General features: G+C 45.5%; 1 protein-coding gene across 4 annotated transcripts; it reads left to right on the top strand.

Moving 5' to 3' along the window:
- The first annotated feature begins 256 nt into the window (after positions 1-256).
- On the top strand, positions 257-20,460 carry Rbm34 (RNA binding motif protein 34). 4 transcript variants are annotated; one of them, NM_001014015.1, is made up of 11 exons: positions 257-323; positions 408-579; positions 1,193-1,326; positions 4,947-5,181; positions 6,657-6,716; positions 9,188-9,231; positions 14,875-14,958; positions 15,097-15,160; positions 16,840-16,879; positions 17,364-17,482; positions 18,606-20,460. In NM_001014015.1, the coding sequence occupies exons 1-11, from the start codon at positions 274-276 to the stop codon at positions 18,888-18,890; spliced, it is 1,287 nt and encodes a 428-aa protein (NP_001014037.1). In that variant the 5' UTR covers positions 257-273; the 3' UTR covers positions 18,891-20,460. The 4 variants fall into 4 exon arrangements, 2 of the variants coding, with proteins under 2 accessions (NP_001014037.1, XP_087450846.1); XR_015643402.1 differs by lacking the exon at positions 9,188-9,231 and having other exon boundaries at positions 264-323; positions 18,606-20,458; XM_087594720.1 differs by lacking the exon at positions 17,364-17,482 and having other exon boundaries at positions 264-323; positions 18,606-20,458.
- The last annotated feature ends 699 nt before the right edge of the window (positions 20,461-21,159 follow it).

Genomic DNA, 21,159 nt, shown 5'->3' with positions numbered 1-21,159 from the left:
TAGGTTTCCCTGACAAGTCGGCGGACTAGAGTGAACACCCTCGTAAACGCCCAGTTCCTCAGCTCCGCCTGTATTAGGCCGAGCACGACTCCTGCCCAGCCGTGGTCTGCACAGAGAGGAAGAGGCGTGGTCATGAGCGGAAGAGTCCGGCCCTAGAATAGAAGTAGTCGGAACCCGGAGGCAGCCGGAACCTGGAACCAGTGGGAACGCAGGACTAACCGGATCCCGGAAGTACGGACTCATTACTTCCGTTCCAGAAGATTAGTTTTAAGCATGGCTTTGAGAGGGGAGGGACGCAAGAGAAAGAAGGGCCAGGAGCGGAGGTAAGTGGCGGGCGGCGTTGCTGTGGAAGGGGTGTTGGTGAGTGGCGTGGCGTGGCGTGGCTGAGAGTGTGCCTGTGTTTGCAGACAGAGCTCTGAAGACGACGTGGGGAATGCAGCCACCGACTACCTGGTGGGACAGGTCGCCGACAGCTTGCGGGGCGGCGCGCGCCCCCCTGGAGGAGGGACAGGGCGGCTGGCAGCTCTCTTCAGCACCCCGGAGACATTGGCTCCCCCTGTCTTTGTGCCTGTGCCCCAGGTGAGTCTCCGGGCTGCTCCCTGAGTATCCCCTTTAGAGATAGATTTAGAGGGTAATTCGCCTGACACAGTAGCTGTCTGGCCCTAGAGCTGGGCTAACACTTGATCCTCAGCCGATTTGATTGAAAGGGTCTCCTGTAGACCATATATGCGCCATATTTCTGTTATGTACCCGAGGGTGATCTTAAACTTCTGATCCTCCTCTGACATTACAGAGTTCCTCCATCATATTCAACTTTACTTTTTTGTTTTAAGACATGGTCTCACTTGTTGCCCAGGCTTAGTACATGGAAGCCTGGATTGTATATTCCTACTAAAGCTTTCCACTGAGTAGCTGGTGCTATATACAGGCTTAGTGTGACCAAACCCATCCAATCTGCTCGCCTGACTAATATTCTGCTTCTCTCTGTAACCAGTGAAGAAGTATCCATGTAGAAAGGCATCGCAGTATTGCTCAGAGACTTGGAGATGGGGACTTTGCTATGTAGTTCTGGTTCCTCCTGCCTCCGTGTCCTGAATGCTGGAATTGCAGGCATATGCAACAACAGCATTTTAGGGTCAGATTTTTTTTTTTTAAGTTTGAGGTTTTAAATATGGTTTCGAACTTTTGAAAGGAAACATCTAAAAAAAGAAAACCTGATGATGAAGAAGAAACTGTGGCCCACATTAAAAAGCCAGCTTTGCAAGAGCCTGCAAGAAAAGTGAAAGTGAAGAAACTCTCCGATGCAGACAAGAGGCTGGCAAACAGGTTGGTGGAATTCTCCTTCTTGCTGTATTAAATACTTCACGGGGTTGGGGATTTAGCTCAGTGGTAGAGCGCTTGCCTAGCGAGCACAAGGCCCTGGGTTCGGTCCCCAGCTCTGGAGGAAAAAAAAAATACTTCAAGCATTTTTTATATTAAAAAAAATTAATGTTCGGGGGCTGGAGAGATGGCTCAGTAGTTAAGGGCACTGACTGCTCTTCTAGAGGTCCTGAGTTCAATTCCCAGCAACACATGGTGGCTCACAACCATCTGTAATGGGATCCGGTGCCCTCTTCTGGTGTGTCTGGAGACAGCTACAGTGTATTTATAAATGAATAAATCTTAAAAAAAAAAAAAAAAATGAAGAACACTGACTAGATAAGTACCTGTCTGGATACTAACTCATATAACCTGTAAAAGAAATTTTAAGTTATGAAGGAAATTTGACACTACAAAAACCAAATTCGTATTTGACAGACAGGCTGAAACACTTGTCATAAACCACGAGGTGACTTTCAACTTGCAGGGAACAAGCCATCTCTCCAGCCCCAGTGTTCCTCATTTTTTTTTTCCCCCCGGGGCTGGGGACTGAATCCAGGGCCTTGCGCTTGCTATGCAAGCGCTCTACCACTGAGCCAAATCCCCAATCCCGTTCCTCATTTTTTTCCTGGGATTTCTTTCGTCCCAGTTGGGCCTTGAATTCACTGTGCAACCTAAGCTGAATTTCAGCTTCCACAAACCCTTGGTTCTTAATTCCTTTTCACTCCTTCAAACCTATTTTCTTTCCCAGTTTTTTTACACTCTCCTCTTTCAGAAAACCTTTAACAGTCATCACGTTTGTGTCTGTATGTGTGTCAGTACGCTCCTGTCACGGTGGTCTGTGACATGGGGACCAACTCCCAGGAGTCCATTCTCTGTCTCTCCGATGTCTGGTCCCAGAGTCAGGCTGAGGTCATCCAGCTGCACAGCAGACGGCTTTACCTGCTGAGCCATTGCACTAATTCCCCACCTCCCTCACACATGTCCTGAGGACTGCGTGCGGCTCACACTCGGCGACTGCTTTCTCGAAGCTTCACGTTCCAAGGGATCTTTCTGTTCCCTTGTGTCTCTGTTTTGTTTCTGAATTAAGATGAACACCTTTCCTGAGCTTGCTCTTAGGAAACAGCTTCTTCTCAGAGTTCTTGTCAGTTGCCTCACAGCTGTTCTTTGTGGGCACTGCCATGTGTGTCCACCCTGATTGCTAGACCTGCTCAGTCTTCTTGACTGGCCGAATCTGCACCTGTGCATTGCTCGCCTTACGACAATGCTTCATGAGGCTCTGTACCTCACACTCGGTGGGGTGTTTTCCTGGCACACAGAAAGCCCTTGTCTAAACCACGTATGGTAACACATAACTGCAGTCCCAGCACTTGGAAGGTGACAGTAATGGGATCAGACATTCAGAGTTATCCTACGTTATGTAGTGAGTTTGAGGCCAGCCTAGGCTTCATGAGACCCTTCCTTAAAAAAAAAAACCAAAGAGCAAAATAAAAATGCTTCAAACTGAAACCTCCTGCCTTGGTGGCACTTCACTTCTGAGTCGTTGCCTAAGCCAGAGACTCAGGAGTTATCCCGTGCTCGCCCCTTCACACATGGCTACCCAGCTGCTAAGTCCTGAAGCTGTTGTCTGTCTGTCTGTCTGTCTGTCTGTCTGTCTTTCTTTCTTTCTTTCTTTCTTTCTTTCTTTCTTTCTTTCTTTCTTTCTTTCTTTCTTGAGAAGACAGTCTAATTGTATTTCTCTAAGCCAGTCTGTTATTCCTGAATTTAAGATCCCCTGCCTTAGCGTCTCAAGTCCAGCCACTATTCTTTAGTTCTCTTTAGTCTGCCTTCTTTCTATCTTCATCCTGTTCTAGCCTGCTTTTTCTTGTGTTGTCATGACAATATCTTTCCTGTTCGTGATTATACATCTTGTTCCTTTCTTGTTTTCTCAATTGCATGATTGACTTGGCTGTCTGCCTGTGTGCCTGCCCACCCTCCTTACCAGCTTCTTGCCTTCCCTCTTCTTTCCTCCCCCTCCCTTCCTCCTATCTTCCCTTCCTTTCTGTGTTGCTGGATATTGAGCAAACAAAAATACATGCTAGGCAAAGTGCCTTGCTGAGCTATGTCCCTGGATGCAAATTAGTTTTTGAAGTACAGTCTGACTGTGTGGCGCAGGTTTGCTTCCAGTGCCCAAGTGGTTTTTCGTAGGTAGTTTCTGTGGTTTCCTGTCTTCCAAAGGAAACAGTTAAATGCTTCTGCATAACTTGTCAATCTCAACTGGGCCCCAACATACCTCTTTTCCTTGCCAGCTCCATTAGGTATTGGAGTGAACAGATCATTGTACTTGGGCTCTTAGTGGAGGAGCAGTAGTAGTATTTATTAAAGACTGTGACATACACTGCTTTCTTCTTTGAGAAGCCTTTCTTGGTCTTCATGGTTCTGTACTGTTATCCTAGCCATTGCCATGTGATTACTGCCTGCCTCTGTAGTGCACTGCTGAAAGGCTTTAAGGAACCCAGTGGGAACCCAGTGAGTCATTGCATGGCTCCTGCTGCCCCTTCTTTTCTCTCATCTTGAGACCCCTGTCTAGTTCTCTTGTTAGTGTGACATCAGACCCGGGTGTCCCTGTGCACTGGTACTATCTGTTATAGTTTTCATTTCAGAGCTTACTGAATGGACAGTATCACAAGACACCTTAAGACCAAATTCCCAGCATAAAGGAGATTTATTTGCCCTAGAGGGATAAAAGGCAGGGAATAACAGACAAAGAGATGAAATAGAAGCTGAGGGAGAAGGGAAAGGGAACGGGGGGGGGGTGGCATTTGGCCCTTTTGGGGGTTAGGGGTAAGGGAAGGCAAATGACCACAAAGGAGTGCCTCTGGATACAAAGAGGAGACAAAAGCGGCCCATAGGCAAATGGCAGTTTATGAGGGTAAAAGGGGAAACCTGTGTTAGGGTTGGGTGTTTAATTTTAGTTAGGATTGTTAATTAGGGCAACCAATGGGGGCTTTTGATTGCTGGACCTTGGTAGTCAGCCTCAGGAGGAGGAAGTGGCCAAATAAGGGAATAGCCCTGGGTTAGTTTTAGGAATGTAATCGAATAGTTTTTAGCAAGGGGAAGGGGGAAGCCTGTCTAAGCCATATCCTGCTCAGTGGGCTAGAATCCTTCATTTCCTTTAGTCAGCAGCCCCTCAATGAGACAGAGCTCTCTGAGTAAGGACTCTTGTTTTCTCAATTGACAGGTACTGTTTTCAGACTGTTCGGTGGGCATAGAAACCTCTCTTGGTCTTAGAGAGTGTTTAGTGTCCAGGGACTACGGCAGAGAATGATAATAAACTGGGCACCAGCAGAACGTGAAATAGACCTTGAAGAGCTTATGTGGCTTTCCTTTAGAACTCCTGTGCTGTTGCTGCTGCCTGGTTTTTAATATGTCATCAAATATTCCTTAAACTCTCGAGTACAGAATGTGTTTTCTAAAGGTACCAGACTGCAGAAGCCAGCAGGAGGTGTTTGCAGTGAGGAGGTGGGACTGGTTTGTCAAATTCTGGGCTTTTTGTTTGTTGTCTTGTTTTTGACTCCTCCTTTCTTTGGTTGTTCCTTAAAAACTAGGGAAAGTGCGCTGGCGAATGCTGATTTAGAAGAGATTCGTCAAGACCAAGGGCAGGGAAGGAGAAGGTCTCAGTCTCGGGGTAAAGTGACTGATGGAGAAGCCCTGGATGTTGCCCTCAGTCTCAATGAGGATGGGCGCCAAAGAACAAAAGTCCCACTCAACCCCGAAGAGGAGCGGTTAAAAAATGAGAGGACCGTGTTTGTTGGTAATTTGCCTGTCACGTGTAATAAGAAGGTGAGTGGGAGGGAGTAGAATATAGCCAGGGAAGCTATTGACTAAGGTTATGTTTAGTGAGCTCATAGTCCATAACTAACTCATTGCTGTAGCTGTAGTCACAGGCTTAATCTGGGCTGTGTGAGGGTGTGTGTGTGTGTGTGTGTGTGTGTGTGTGAGAGAGAGAGAGAGAGAGAGAGAGAGAGAGAGAGAGAGAGAGAGAGAGAGAGAGATATCGATCGGGCATGCACATTCTCTCTCTCTCTCTCTCTCTCTCTCTCTCTTTCTTTCTTTCTTCTTTCCCTTTCCCCATGAAATTGCCAAAGTCATCATCTTCTGGCCCCCAGAACAGTAAGAGAGGGTTAAAGGCCAAAGGTCATCAGCCTTTGTCCTTTGTCCTACGCTGTGTCCTACCTCAGTACCTGACCCTGTCTCCTCCACCCCCATTCTGAGAACCAGACTCAGGTCCCATTCAAGAGTGAAAAGTGCTCTTAGCAGCTGAGCCTTTTTTCCGTTGTGCTGTTGAGTCTTCACTCTAGTATTTAACTCATGGAACTCCTTCTCCCTCCACCCCCTAAGTACTAGGATGAAGGACCTTGCCCAGGTGTTTTTGTCAGTTTGCTGTCATTTCCCTATGAGTCTCCTTATGTACCCCAGGCTATCCTGGACATCTCAGTCATCCTGCCTCAGCTGCCTGCCTGTGTACATTTTACTGTTGGTTATTGATTTCCTTTTAGGTCATAAGAGCTCAGAGGAGAGAAGTGTGATGTTATGTTGTTCTGTAAAAATAGTCTCACAGCAAATGGCTTTTTAATTAGAATTAGTTGTAGAAATCACTGTTTTACCTGTAAATACATGTATGTTCTACACATCTTGAGATAGTTCAATGACTAACTAGGATTCTCCACGAATTGGTAGTCTGAATCAGACAGTTAGAGAATTTCTCTGTGGAACAGCATCCTTAAAAGGTACTGTGGTGGGGGGCTGGGGATTTAGCTCAGTGGTAGAGCGCTTACCTAGGAAGCGCAAGGCCCTGGGTTCAGTCCCCAGCTCCGGAAAAAAAAAAAAAAAAAAAAAAGAACCAAAAGGCACTGTGGTTTAAGCCGGTGTGAAAAGATCAGGGAGTATGTGCAACATACAAGTCTAACTGACCTCTATTTAATTCTCATAGGTTATAAACACTGAAACATACAGCCACCCGCAGCTCATGCATGGACGCTAATGTGAATAGTATTTTTCTTCTTCCAAGTGTCTGTAAAGTCTTTCGTCTGTCCAGCGGAGCAGTCACATGTTACTTCTGACATGTTCTTTGGTTTTAGACGCTGGATGTAACACTTCATCTTATTTCCTGCTTCCTGTTTTTAGTGCTGGGATAACAGGTGCACACTACTTGTCCTTGGCTCTGGAATATTCTTAAAATAAGGTCACATCATTTCTTTTGTGACACAGATGTTCAGTGTGTTGGCTAACATGCAGGTGTATGTTGTTTCTTTTAGAAGCTGAAGTCGTTTTTTAAAGAGTATGGACAAGTAGAATCCGTACGATTTCGTTCTGTGGTAAGTGTCCTCTCCCACTGAAAACTGCATAATGTCACTGTGCTTTGTCAATCAGGCAGACCTACCGGCCCTTGGTGCAGTGTCCACTGCTGAGGCAGCACTGCATGAGTGCACACAGTACAGTGACATCTGTTACCAAGGGTGGCCCTGGGGTTTGGTGGGCAGGCGGGTGACTGTGCTGTCAGCGTAGGTAGAGGGCTGTGGGCAGGAGAGGACTGTGACTGCAGCAGCCGTGCTTAGGCACCGAAAGAGGGCTTGGGATCTGATTCCATTCTCAAGCAGCTATGCTAATGCTCAGAGGATGAAATACCAGGAAGATGTATGTTTCTGTTCTTGTTTCTTTTGAGACAGAATCTCACTATGTAAATAGACTGGGCTGGTCTAGAATTCACAGAAATCTATTGCTCCTGCTTCTGCTCCCTGGGAGCTAGAACTAAAGGTGTGTGACATCACACCCAGCAGCCTGTTTTTCAAAATTCTTTTGAGTGTAGTGTGCAGTATTTCAGGGTGCACAGGTAGGGCTTCCCTTGTTTAATTGCTCTCTCTTACATGATTCTCTAAGGGCTTCTCAGGGCTGAGCGCATAGATCAGCCGTGGAATGCTTGCCTAGGGTTTGTAGTTTCTCAATCTCCACACCCGTGAGGTGTAGGCTAGATGGCTCTGTTGTTGCCACCTGCCTTGTACATCCCTGGAATCACCAACTAACTCCTGCAGACTCTCCCTTAACGTTGCCAAGTGTCCTATGGGAAAAAGGATGACTTCTTTAAACGTAGACATTTTCTAAGATCTTGACAGTTCTCATTATTTGTGTCAACATGCCTGTTCCCCACCATTACCACCAGTTTAACTGTCCTGAGCTCCACTTCTCAGTGTGAAGCTCTTACCTGAACTGACCGGGCGTCTTGGCTCACACCCATGGTGCAGGATGCCTACAGGATGTGGCTTTCCAGTGTTAACTGCTTGGCTCCTGGACTGTTACTTGCTCTGCTTGCTTTTCACATTGAGGCTTTTCACAGTTGAGTCACTTCGTTCTTTTCTCCTTGGCCTATATTTACTCATGGCTTCTTTTTTTTTTTTTTTTTTTTTTCCTTTTTTTTTCGGAGCTGGGGACCGAACCCAGGGCCTGCGCTTGCTAGGCAAGCACTCTACCACCGAGCTAAATCCCCAACCCCTTCATGGCTTCTTTTAAAAAAAATTTGTTCTTATTGAGAACTCTTAAAGGTTTTAAGATTTTTATGTGTATCAGTGTGTATTTCGCCTGCAATTGTCATATGCATGCAGTGCTCCTGGAGGCCAGAAGAGGGCCTCAGATCCCCTGGAACTGATTGGAGTTAGACAGCTGGGGGAAGACCAGCCTGGTCTTGTAGGAAAGTAGCCCATTGTCTTCATTGCTGAGCCATCTCTCCATATCTTATTACTTCTTGTTAGGAGAGCTGACTCTACCGTGGTTCCTCCCTTTAATCTCCTCTCATTTGTACTGCACCCCATGGCTCCAGGGGTGTGTGTGTGTGTGTGTGTGTGTGTGTGTGTGTGTGTGTGTGTGTGTGTGTGTGGTGGCCCTGTGCGTTCTTGAGCCTCATCTTGCAGCACAGCACTTACTACCCTGAACTGAAGCCATGTGTTTTGTTGGCTGTGTGGCCCTTCCCACAGCTGCTGCTTTGTCACTTTGGCTTTTCTCTGTGCTGCTAGTACACCGTGCCCTTGGCTCTGCTGGAGTGTGTTCCATAGGTCCAAGATCAAGATCGTCCTGATCTTTATGCTGCATCCATGGCTAGCCTGGGCTACAAAAGTCCTGTCTAAAACAAAGACACCACTAATTTTAGGACCCACTGGGTATATAATCTCTTAGATGCAAACGAAATATTTCCTTATTACAAGTTTAGACATTTTAGGTTTGTAAATGATACTCCCATACATGTTTACTTTATAAAATTGTTTTTCTCGACTCTTCATTGTCTTGGAATCATCCTGTAGTCTGTGCCCCTTGTCTATACTTGTTCCTTGGTTGTTGAGAGAGGCTGTTGAGTGTGATGTTGTCTGTGGAGTTCCTTGTATCTTAATTCTCCTGCTCCCCTCCCCACTACTGTTTTGTAGTAGGGCTTCCTGTAGCCTTGGACTCAAACTCACCTATAACTGTGGGTGACTACATTCTCAACAATTGCTGTGATTATGGGATTATAGGTGTGTACCTCCACTCCTGGCTCTCAGAGTCCTTTTCACAAGCGTTGAGGTAGCTGTTTCTGATTTGATTGCCCTACAATGTTTTGAGTTACACAAGTTACATGTGGTTAGAATATTTTGGCTTCTAAAATGTGACTTATGTGGCTGGGAGTGTGGCAAAGATAGACCACGTTGGCATGTGCGGAGCCCGAAATCAGTCTCCAGCACTGAGAAAGGGGGAAGAATGAAAATGCTAACCAACTGGGAAATGAGTCATTCAAATGCTTAATGTTTCTTTTTCTCCTTAAAAGATGCCAGCAGAGGGGACACTATCCAAGAAGTTGGCTGCAATAAAGTAAGGTCATATAAGATTCTTTTCTCTTTGAGGCCATCGAGTGTTGTGTAGTGTACACGTGAGATGGCTCAGTGACAGGTTTCCTTGTGCTCATAAAGAGCGCTGGGAAGTACTGAGGCCACTCCACTCCCCACTCCGGTTCTGGCTGCTGTCTCACAGAGTTGTCCACCTGGTTATGTCACACATTTTATAGAGACAGCAGGTTTTATTTTATAAAAGTTATTTTTTGGACAAGGGCAGCCTGGCAGGTGGCGGTGGTCTTTGTGGCTAAAGTTGACTGGGTATCACCCGTGCAGCCGGCCTGTTTCTGCATGAGGGGTTGCTATCATTCGCTCTGCTCATTTTTGAGTTGGTTTTTTTTGCTTGGCAGGGATGAAGTTAGGAATCTGTGATGAAAGATGGAAGATAAAGACGTTTGTTTCCCTCCTCGTCTTTTTTTTTTTTTTTTTTTTTTTTGTATATGAGTAATCTTGCCATGGGAGACTTTGTTTAGGTGTTTTGTTGTCTTTAAAAGTGTAATTTACCTTGGGGTTGGGGATTTAGCTCAGTGGTAGAGCTGGTTCGGTCCCCAGCTCCGAAAAAAAGGAAAAAAAAAGTGTAATTATCTTAAGTAAAATTTTGCACAATTGAGATGTACAACTTTAGTAGTCTCTTCTCTTTTGCTATTTTGGGGATTGAACTCAGGACTTTAGTATATACTAGGTGACTGTTCTCTTGGTGAACTATACCCCCACCCCTAACCCCCTTATTTTTATTTTATTTAATTTATTTATTTATTTACTTATTTTTGAGACATGGTCTTATGTAGCCCTGGCGGGCTGACCTAGAACACACAGAGATCTGCCTGCCTGTGCCTTCCAAGTGCACAGATTAAAGGTGTACACTACCACGCCCAGCCAACCCTTAGAGTTCTGAGACAATTTTGCTATGTATTAAGGTCTGTGGGACTCCTAATTATTCTATTTGTTTCCTGACTGCTGGGCATGTACAGGACACCACTACCTCTGGCCACCTTCAGGATGGCCACAGTCTGCATCCTGAGTGAGTGCGTCCCTCCTCCTCTGTCCTTAGGGAGCCACTCAGCTACCTCATGCCTCTGAGTGACATGTGCTGCTATGCTACATGAGCAGAGTCCCACCCTTCTCCAGTGTCTTGCATTCTTGATTCTGGGATGGGATGTGGGGCCTGTTTTATGCTGAGCACACACTGCCTCTGATTTCCTCAGCATGGTTCTGAGCCCTGTGCTGTGTGCACTGGTGTCCGTTCTCTGTCCACACCGTTGAGCTGTGTGGAGTTAGCAGAGCTTGGTTGCTCACTAGCCCTCAGTTCAGGTGGTTTCAGTTTTTATCTTTCATGCATGACGGACCACAAACATTTGTGCCTAGTTTATATCTGAGAAAGTCCCTGAGGTAGGATGGTTGCACCTTATAGTAGGTGTGTTTTAGCTTCCTAAAAAATAGGCACCCACCACCCCTTCCATTTGCATGGTTTTACATTCCCTCAGCAGTAGGTGAGAATACCACATGTTCATTTCCTCACCAGCACTGGGTGCTGCCAGTCACTCAGTGTTAGCCTTTCTAAAGTAGCAAGCACTGATTATGTACCCACAGATATTATGGGTATCTGCATGTTTGGTGTTGGTAAAAGCTTCACCTACTTTGTACTGTCCTTTTCTTCTTGTTTCTAAGAGAGAGTGAGAGAGAGAAACAGAGACATAGACAGAGAGACCAGGTTGGGAAGAACTACATATTCTGCATACAAAAGCTTTGGGTGCTGGGCTTTTGTTTTTGTTTTGGATTTATTTATTTTTATTTTATGTTTGTTAGTGTTGCCCACATGCGTGTCTGTGTGAGGGTGCCAGATATTTTGGAACTGGAGTCACAGACAGTTGTGAGCTACCATGGGGAATAGAATGCAAGTCCTCTAAGGGAACAGTCAGTGTTTAACCACTGACCCATGTGGCTCGTCCCTGCTTTGGTGTTAAAAACATGAAATTTCACAATTTTAGGGATCCAGTATGTAGTGCTCCATCTGCTGGTGAGCTTGTGGTATAGTGGGAACACAAGCACAAGGCTCTTCCATGTCCTGGCCTAGTCTCAGCCAGGTAGGCTCAGGATCCGTCAAGATCTGTGGTCAACCAGGCTTCCCACCCCAACCCTGCTTTAATGTGTGTGTGTATGTGTGGGGACAGTGTGCTTGTAGGAGTTGGTTCTCCACCACCTTGTGGGTACTAGAGGATCAAACTCAAGCTGTCAGTCATGGTGGTGGACATTTTTGCTCATTGGGCCATCTTGTAGACTAGGCTCAGCCTTTTGTCTTTGATGGGTCTTTTTGGTCTTTTTTTCGGAGCTGGGGACCGAACCCAGGGCCTTGCGCTTCCTAGGTAAGCGCTCTACCACTGAGCCAAATCCCCAGCCCCAATCTTTGATGGGGTTCCATACTGTCTTGCTGACAAGACATTCCCTTTCCTTTTCTTCTAGCCCTGGAGTCTTGTTTCTGCCTAAGTGACAGACTGCCTGTCCTCCATAGCATCTTCACTTTCCCCTTGGTGTGGAGGAGGATCCAGGTGGGGCTTGGGTATCTTCTCCTGCTGTTACCCTAGTTGTGCTCTGGGGCTCCTGCCTACTCTTCATCTTCCCGTGGATGGTGGTTCAGATCAGAGTATACCCAGTGCACGGTCCCCGCTCCAGCCTCAGTCACCACTAGGGTTCTGACTGACATTCAACCATGCTGTCACTATCTCTCTAGAGTGTGGAGCCTGTCCCAGGCTTTTTCCTCCAAGACTCCTGTTCTCTGATGGCTTCTGCCAAAGTTTTGATGCTATAGATTAGCTGAGAGACAGGGGAGATGCTCTTTCTGGCTTCTGTATCTCCAATCTCGGTTTCTTCATTTATAAAGCAGAACCCATGTTAGGTGTGAGGTTAGATGACACGTGTGAAATGTCTGTTCAGTGCTTGACAGCATCCACATCTAATAAATCACAGCTCTCTTCTCAGTAGAAAACGGCCAGACTGTGCACAGGAAATCACAGAGACTTTGGCAGCAGCATAGGCCCAAGCTGTAAGGGCTCTCATTGCTGAGAGGGGAAGTAGACATGAGCCCCCATCCCTACCCCAGAAGCTGCCTGCAACTGTCAACTGCTCACACAGAAAAACTTTGTTTTCTCCGATGAAGTCTCACTGGGTATAAAAGGCCTTGTGCCCTGGAGTAGATGGCTAACACGCTCGCTCCGTGTGTTTTTTGAAGTTTTTTTTTTTTTTTTTTTTTTTTTTTTCCCCCGGAGCTGGGGACCGAACCCAGGGCCTTGCGCTTCCTAGGTAAGCACTCTACCACTGAGCTAAATCCCCAGCCCCTTTTTGGTTTTTTTTTGTCTCACATTGTTTTGTTTGGGCATTTTTTTTACCATGTTGGTTTTTCGCTTATATATTATAGTTTCTGATTTTGTGTTTTTATGAGTATGTGTGTGTGTATGTGCACGCACACAAATTTCTCAAGCTTATTTTTCTTGTGGTTGTTTATTTGCCTGTTTTCTAAAGAGAGAGGAGGATGTGGAAGAAGATGAGGGAGGGGAAACTAATCAGAATATATTGTATGAAAAAAAATTTCACCCTTTGGAGATAGGGTTTCTCTGTGTCACAGCCCTGGCTGTCCTGAAACTCACTTTGTACCCAGGCTGGCCTCCAACTCACAGAGATCCACCTGCCTCTGTTTCCCAGTGCTGGGATTAAAGGTGTGCACACCAACCCTGGCTTGAAAAGTAGTCTTGTTTTGTGTTTTAGGAAAGATGGTGAGTGGTATAGTGTGCTGCAGTGTGCCTTGTGCCTGTGCTGTGCGCAGTGCCTGGCACTCTTACTGGTTCTCCTCCCAGTGGTGTCATTTGTGTGTTGGCCTCTTTGTTACTTCAGCAGAGGCTAACATCTTTAGCCAAGGACCACTGTGTTTCCTTCATGATTTATTTATTTTTATTTTTTATGCATACGATTGTTTTGCTCGAATGTATATGTCCACCATGTGCTTGGTGTTTGAGGAGAAAAGGATCTCACATCCCTGGAACTGGAATTAACAGGTGGTTGTGAACTGCCCTGAGGGTGCTGGGAACTGACCCAGTTCAGGAAGAACAAGTGCTCTTAACCACTGAGCCATCTCTCCAGCCCCAAGTCTGTTTACCATTAATATTACTATTTTCTGCTGACTCACATTCATTACCCTTGAGCAGCACCATTGGCCATAATCATTAGAGGTGAAAAGCTAGCCTGTGGAGATGGCTCAGGCAGTTGAGTGTTTATCTTGCAAGCATGAGGACCTAAACTTGATTTCCTGGAAGGCTTGTTTTTAATAAAAGCGGGGCATAATGCTTGGCATACTCGTAGTACCAGTGCTGGAGAGGTGAGACGGGTAGAGCCCTGGCACCCAGTGGCCAGCCAGTCTAGCCTGTATGGTGAGACCTAGGCCAATGAGAAACCCCATCTTAAAAACTTAGTAGTGCCTGCAGGATGGCCTAGCAAGGAGCATTGTCTGCTGCTAAGCTCCATTACCTTGGTTCAATCCCTGGAACTCCAGTGGTGGGAGGAAAGGATTACTTCCCATGAGTTGTCCTCTGCTTACACATGAGTGTGCACGTCACCCTTACCTACAACTACACCAGTGTCTGTACACAAAAATGGCAGACAGCAAAGCCTAGGCCTGGGATGTAATGTAGGTCAGGTGACTCGACAGAGGAGGGAATGGACAGATGAGTATGATGTGTGAGAGTAGGGAGGGCTGTATTGTAAGGGGAAAGCTGTACACAAGGGAGTAGGGGTGGTGATGGCCATCAGAAGGAAGGGTGGGCCCCTGGGTGGTAACCTGCCAGAGCTTAGGCTCCTGTGTGCTGAGCTATTTGTGGATGTGCACTTGTTATGCATGTCTCTTGCTGTGAGAAGAATTTTGCTAGGTGCAGAGTTGGAGCCCGGATGGCATTTCTAATCCTTCTATTGTTCTGTTCTGGGCTGACACTCGTGGGAGTCCTGCTCTTACCACTCCCTCACAGTGATGATGCCAGAGTGTGGGCTTTCTGTTCTTTTTGCTGCCTTTTTATGTCTCTGTTCCTTTTCAAATTACTCGATCTTTACTTAAATGTGGAACATTCGCTCTGCAAGTCCTGCCTTATATTGATTGTAGAAAATAAAACTAGAGTTTTTTTCTCTTGAGTTTGAGGTTAGCAACTTTTTAAAAAAATTTTTCTTGTTTTAAAGTTTATTTTTTATGTACATTGATGTTTTTCTTTTTAAAGATTTATTTATTGATTTTATATATATGAGTGCTCTATCTGCATGCATACCTGCATGTCAGAAGCAGGCATCAGATCCCATTATAGATGGTTGTGAGCCACCATGGGTTGCTGGGACTTGAACCCAGAACCTGTGGAAAAATAGCCTATGCTCTTAACAGCTGAGCCATCTCTCCAGCCCGTACATTGGTGTTTTGACTACATGTATGCCTAACTGTGTGAGGACGTTGGATATCCTGGAACAAGAGTAATAGACAGACGTGTGCTACTATGTGGGTATTGGGAATTGAACCCAGTACTCTGGAAAAGTAGTCAGTGCTCTTAACCACTGAGCACTTTTACATGATCCTTTTTTTCTTATGTTTTCTCTGTAGACGTAAATTTCATCCTGACCAGAAAAGCATCAATGCGTACGTAGTGTTTAAGGAAGAGAGAGCTGCTGCAAAGGCGCTGCAGAGGTAATGGTGTCTGGGCTGGGGTGCATTACTGTCCTCTGCCCTGTAGAGATGGGTTCATTATTTGGCTCAATGACAGCAAATGTTGCCCTAACTAAGTGCCCATTTTCAGTAGTCATCTCCCCTTGTCTTTATAACTAGAAATGGGGCCCAGATTGCAGAAGGATTTCGTATTCGAGTTGATCTGGCATCTGAAACCGCCTCTGTGAGTAGAATGTGAATTGTTGAAAGATCTTAATGTGACAGCTACTTAGGGTAGCTCGTGCCTGTAATCCACGAACCAGGAGGGTGAGACAGAAGGAGCAACAGGAACTACAGGCCCACCTGAATGACTTGTGAGACCATTTTCCAAAGAAAACAAGCCAGCAACAAAAGGATCTTAAGAGCCTGTGGAAAGGTGGAACTAAGGGTGTGAGCAGGAGAAAGAGCCTTTGTTCTTTAGGGCCACAGTGTTGGTGCCATCACATACAGGTCACTTTCTATTTGATGATGACCTTGGGATGTTAGAGAAAGTACGAGATCATCAGGTCTAGCACCTTCCTTTAATAGACTGAAGTCAGCAGTTGTTACTTGGATTATGCAGGTAGCTCATACCTGTGTCAGTGCTGGGGAAACAGAGGCAGGAGAATCACACATTTCAGGACACTGCGTAATACAGTGAGAACCTGTTTAGGAACCAAAAGATGTTATTTGTTAGAGGTAAGGAGCTCAGTCTGAAGACTCTGTACTCGGCAGGGAGCATGCAAAGGTACAGTTGTGGCTCTGTTTTATGGTAAATGCTGTCATAAGCACGGGATGCTTCATCCATTTAGGAATGGGGCACTGGGGACAGGTCAACAAGAAAGAACAAGGAGGGTTTCCTGGAGAAGAGATTTCCTATGAGAGGTTTACCTGGGCAGGAAGACATTTTCATAGGTAATATCTGTGAGGTGTATACACTGAGGGCAGAAACCTGACTTCCTCGGGGAATGGCAAGAGCTTGGTATTGCTAACGGTGTGGGGGCACAGCATGCTGTTGGGTGGATAGGTTAGCAAGCAAACCATGAAGCCTGCTTTGCCTCACTTTATGTGGTCTGCACTTTGTCCAGGAGCAGATTCAGTACAGCAGCAATGTGACCAGATTGCACAGCACATGACAGCTGTGTCTTCAGACAACAAAGGATTGCGGACTCAGTCTGCAGACGTGTGCTTCTCTGAGTGTCAGGGCTACTCAGCAGTCAGAGCAGAACCTACCACAGAGGGTCAGCAGGCTGTGCTGCTCGGGCCATGCCCACCTGCCACCTGTGTCTGTCAATGAAGTTAGCTGCACACAACCACACATTTGTTTTTGTTTGTTAAGCAGTTCTTACAGCAGGATGAGAAGTTGCAATGGAGACCAATTGGCCCTTAGACCAAGCCTCAGTAGCTCCCGACCTTCCTACTGCTGTGATCCTTTAATACAGTTCATCATGTTGTGGTGCCCTCCAACCATAAAGTTGTTTTCCTTGCTACTTCCTAACTGTAATCTTTCTGCTGTTAGGAATGGTAATGTAAATATCTGTTTTCCAATGGTCGGCAGCAACCCCTGTGAAATGGTCATTTGACACACCCCACTACCCACAGGCTGAGAACCCCTGCCTTAGAGTTCAAGTGTTTGCTGATTAGCTCTTCATAGGCAAAACTTCCCAGTAGCGGGCCTTCCCTAAGACCCACCCTGAGTGCCGCCATGAATGAAGTCTCTCCTCTGCTCCTACCACTGCAGAGGGAAGATAAGAAACAGACATGGGCAGGTGTATGATCACGTGTGCAGGTGGATGGCTACAGGCAAGGGGGTGCAGAGGGCAGCGTTGGCAGTGTAGGATATTTCTGTTTCTAATGCACTTACTGTTTTTATTCTCGTTTCAGAGGGACAAGAGATCAGTATTTGTGGGAAATCTTCCTTACAGTAAGTTTATTTAAACAAACCAAGTATAACTGTTGCTACAGGGTTGGCTGCCTCAGGGAATTAGAAAGGGCTGGGCTTGTTGCTTGGTAGCAGAGCTCTTCTCTGGTGTCTGTGACATCAGCGCCCTCAGTGCCCTCAGCGCCAGAACCCACACAAACAAACGAGTAGTCTAACACTAGCTTATGACTAGTTTTAAGAAGCATGTTGTAAGCTGGAGGGTGGTGGCGCACATCTTCAATGCCATACTTTGGGAAGCAGAGGCGGGCAAATCTCCGAGTTCAAGGCCAGCCTGGTCTACAGAGTGCGTTCTGGTATAGCCAGGGCTACACAGAAACCCTGACTTGGGGGAAAAAAGCAGCAGCACGTGGTCCTGGTGTGTGATGGATGCTGTGTACATGGGGCTTTGCTCAGCTCAGCGCTGTGAAACCTCTGCAGCTTAAGGTGAGTCTGCTGCTTACCTACGGGTGCCGGGATTTGTTTGTAGGAGTGGATGAGTCTGCTTTGGAGGAGCACTTTCTGGACTGTGGGAGCATTGTGGCAGTGAGGATCGTGAGAAACCCACTCACAGGAGTCGGCAGAGGGTTTGGCTATGTGCTCTTTGAGGTATGGGAGACTAATGTGGGGATGCTCTTTGAAATGCTGGGGTGAGGTTGTCACTGCTGTGCCATCTTTGTGGTATTGCTGTCACTTAAATTCCTGGTTTCTGACTTAGGGAAGCTAAATCCATCGCCACACATGGCTGTGGCTACAGCTCCTTGTTTGTACATGCTGACAGTACTACGTTATAGTCTAGGTGTTGGGTGTCAGAGGAACTAAAACTGGGATTTTACCTTCTGTAAGAAGGAGCAGATCCTCACTGTTCACTCTGACTGTTAATCAGGGCTCCCTAACTCTCTTAAGCAGAAAAGAACATAACCTACTACTTAGTGACACTTAGATTTATTTTTATTGTTTTAACATGGCTGTGTGTGGTCTGTGTGTGGATATGACATGAGAATGTACATGCCCCTACCAGAGATGTGGGTCCCCTGTGAGCTGGAGTTACACGTGGTATGAGCCACCGAGCTTGGGTGCCCAGAACTCTACTTCTCTCTGTAAGAACAGAATGTACTCTTAACTCCTGAGCGAGACATCTGTGTGGCATTCGGGGTCTCCGCCTCTTGATAAGCATTGCCAGGGAAGTCTTAAGACTCTTAGGTGAGTGAGGTTTATGTTGCTGTAGTACACTAATCCTGTTACTGTGTCTAGACGTTACTCACCTCTTTTGAGAAGCTTGTAGGGTTCTTTCAATAATCTCCTTAACATTTAAAATAGTATTAATGGTTCTGTGTTGGACTAGAATGGGATTTTGGACTCAAGTAGAACCCTCTAGTCTCTAGCCCCACATCTCAAGGACTGTAGAAGAGTTTCCTGCCTTCCACTTAGAACAGGAATTTAAAGAAAGTTGGATTTTGAGCTGTTTACTATTTTAAAGAAACAACATAGGATGAAAAGTGAGCCTTTGGTTGTGATGGTGAGCATTTGGTGAAGCAGCTTGAGTGCCACCTGTAACCATGAGTGGAGCATGAGCAGTAAGGGGCTCAAGCAAAGGCTGCCCAGACTCTCAGGATCTGAGCTCAAGGGCAGGAGGACTAGGAGGACTTCTGTGTGAGAGCTTGAAGACTGACCTTATCGGTCTCGTTACATAGGAGTTTCTGGTGGAAATCAATGTTTCTTCTTATTACAGAACACAGATGCTGTTCATCTTGCTTTGAAGTTAAATAATTCTGAGCTAATGGGAAGAAAACTGAGAGTCATGCGTTCTGTTAATAAAGAAAAACTGAAACAACAGAATTCAAATCCAAGCGTGAAGAAAGATGGCAGTAAATCTAAGCAGAGACTTAATTTTACTTCTAAAGAAGGAAAATCCCATTCTAAGAATGCATTTATTGGAGAAAAGGCAGTTCTCATGAAAAAGAAGAAAGGACAAAAGAAAAAAGGACAAACGAAGAAACCAAGGAAACAGAAGTAATAACAGACTTTGTCCCCTTCCTTTCTGTGGTGAAACCTTGCAATGAGTGTCTGGGTTTTTTTATGGATTGTGAGGAAAATGTGGAGACTTCCACAATGTCTATCTATTTTTTTTACTAAATTCATGCTATATGTAAGGCCTCTCTGAAGCATTGTTCTTAGAAATGTATTTAAAGAAAAATAATAAACATTAATACTCTGTGTTTAGGCCAGGATACTGACTCTGGGTGTAGTCATGGCCCCTAAGAAAGACTTGTGAGCTGTTTATAACACACATTCTTCACCTCTCATTTTTCTTTCTCTTGAAATTACAGTGGAGATGTACATTTCTATCTTATTCCATACAGCTAATAATTGCTAACCAGTAAGACTGCTAATAGAAGTGGGACTGGCTTCTAATACATAGTCAGTGACTACAGGGGTCATTGATTTGCTTGGCTATAAAGGGAAATGTGATGCTTAAGTTAGTATCACTCAGAATGAAACAGCTGTCCCTGAAAGTTTAAAGACAGCATCTAATGAATTATGTTAATTAAATTGCAAACTTTCAAGCTGAATGACAGCACAACATGCTGCTGCATTCCCTAAGTTCCAGACACTGATCTTACCAAGAGGGGGGACAGGGGAATCCAAAGCTGATTCAGGCAGGCAGAGTCCAGTAAGTACACACAGTCCTCGAGAGGTTTATTTTCTGGTGCATCGGGTTGACCCTTAATCAGCCCCTTGTGGCGAGTGACTGGAAGGAGACCCCAAATGGCTGTAACAAGCAGTTTTTATACTTTCAGAGGTACAGGTAACCAGCAAGTTTATAGTTCAAACTTATATGACATGCATTCGAGCTCTATCTGGGAACAGAGGATCAGGTGACTATCAGTCAGTACTTTCTATGGATTTTCAAGAATGTCCCTGTTCCTGAGAACTGTGGGTGGAGAGTGGAACTTGGCCCAGCCTTGACCTGAGGCCGTGGGGGTGAAACTGGTGAAAGCCCTTAGGGTCCTCATAACCTATCTACTTTCTTCCAGGCCAAGCTTCCTAATAGCTCTTATGCTTCAGTAAGAACTAGGGTCCTTCATGTAGAAAACCTAATGAGGTGTTTAAAACAGCCCTAGGGACTGGAGAGATGGCTTCTTGGTTAAGAGCATGCACTGCTCTTCAGAGAGTACTTAAGTTCAATTCCTAGCATCCATGTCAAGCAGTTCACAACTGTTTGTAACTTGAGCTCCTGGGTCCAACTCCTCTGGCCTCTTGCACTCACCAATATAACCTACACACACATATGTACATATACTGAGAAATGACTCCTGTGAGTGAGTGGATTAAAGCATAGGTTATATACATGCATACATGTAATTTTATTATTAAATACGTGTATGATGTGAATGCGGGTACATGTGGAATTCAGAAAACAAGTTCTCTCATTCCACAGCGTGTACTTTTACTCACTGAGCCTTCTCACTGGCCCCAGATATTTCGGAATTTGTTACTGTGTAATTGTTGAAATTTCTACTTTGGAATGTATGTGCTGCTATGATTGTGTAAATCATTAAAAAACTGTATTTTGTAGAAAAATTTCCAAAGATGCTTTGTGTAATTTTTTGCTACCTGAAAAAGTAACTTGTTATATCTGATAAATACTTAATAGTCACAAGCTATGTATAAGTGGCTGACAGTGGATAGGGTTTGTTAGGATAAAAGTACTGGCTAGGTGCTGGTTAATCATGAATATTAAGTATTTTTTTCTTGTGAATTTTTTTTTTCTTTAACATAGCCTCAAAAAATCCTTACAGGGGCTCTGCAGTTAAGAGCACTGGCTGCCCTTCCCGAGGTCCTGGGTTCAATTCCCAGCAACCACATGGTGGCTCACAACCATCTGTAATGCGGTCTGATGCTCTCTTCTGGGACACTGGCGTATATGCAGATAGAGCACTTGTATGCATAAATAAATCTGGGGGGAAAAAGCATTCTTGCACCGGCTACCTCTTATCTCATCACTGTACCCAATTCCCAGAGACTACAGCATAGCTTGTTACTGTCCCAGGCTTTCATGTTTCCTCAGTGAAGGGAGCAGTGCTGTACCAGACTGTCTTTCCTTCAAATGCTGGCCACAAGTGCGTGGTGGGTAGGTCTCGCGATTAATGAGCTTGTGGGGAATCTTGCTCAGATGGGTAAGGGGAGGCCGAAGAGACTGCAGTTTAATGATGGAACAAATCAGAGCCACCCGGAGACTTTTTTGCCCCTCTAAAACCCTCACAGGTTAAAAATGTTTGAAC

Source organism: Rattus norvegicus, chromosome 19 (assembly GCF_021556685.1).
Source record: "Rattus norvegicus strain SHRSP/BbbUtx chromosome 19, alternate assembly SHRSP_T2T, whole genome shotgun sequence".
In the NCBI taxonomy this organism is placed as follows: Eukaryota; Metazoa; Chordata; class Mammalia; order Rodentia; family Muridae; genus Rattus; species Rattus norvegicus.
The sequence above is the reverse complement of the archived record's forward strand: the minus strand, read 5'-3'. Positions and strand labels throughout refer to the sequence as shown.

What these genes read in the sequence shown, in the direction of transcription:
- Rbm34 (NM_001014015.1), top strand. Translation starts at nt 274, where the DNA reads ATGGCTTTGAGAGGGGAGGGACGCAAGAGAAAGAAGGGCCAGGAGCGG. An exon ending in TCTTTGTGCCTGTGCCCCAG is followed by an intron (nt 580 to 1,192) that starts GTGAGTCTCCGG and finishes AACTTTTGAAAG; the next exon opens with GAAACATCTAAAAAAAGAAA. An exon ending in TGTGGGAAATCTTCCTTACA is followed by an intron (nt 16,880 to 17,363) that starts GTAAGTTTATTT and finishes ATTTGTTTGTAG; the next exon opens with GAGTGGATGAGTCTGCTTTG.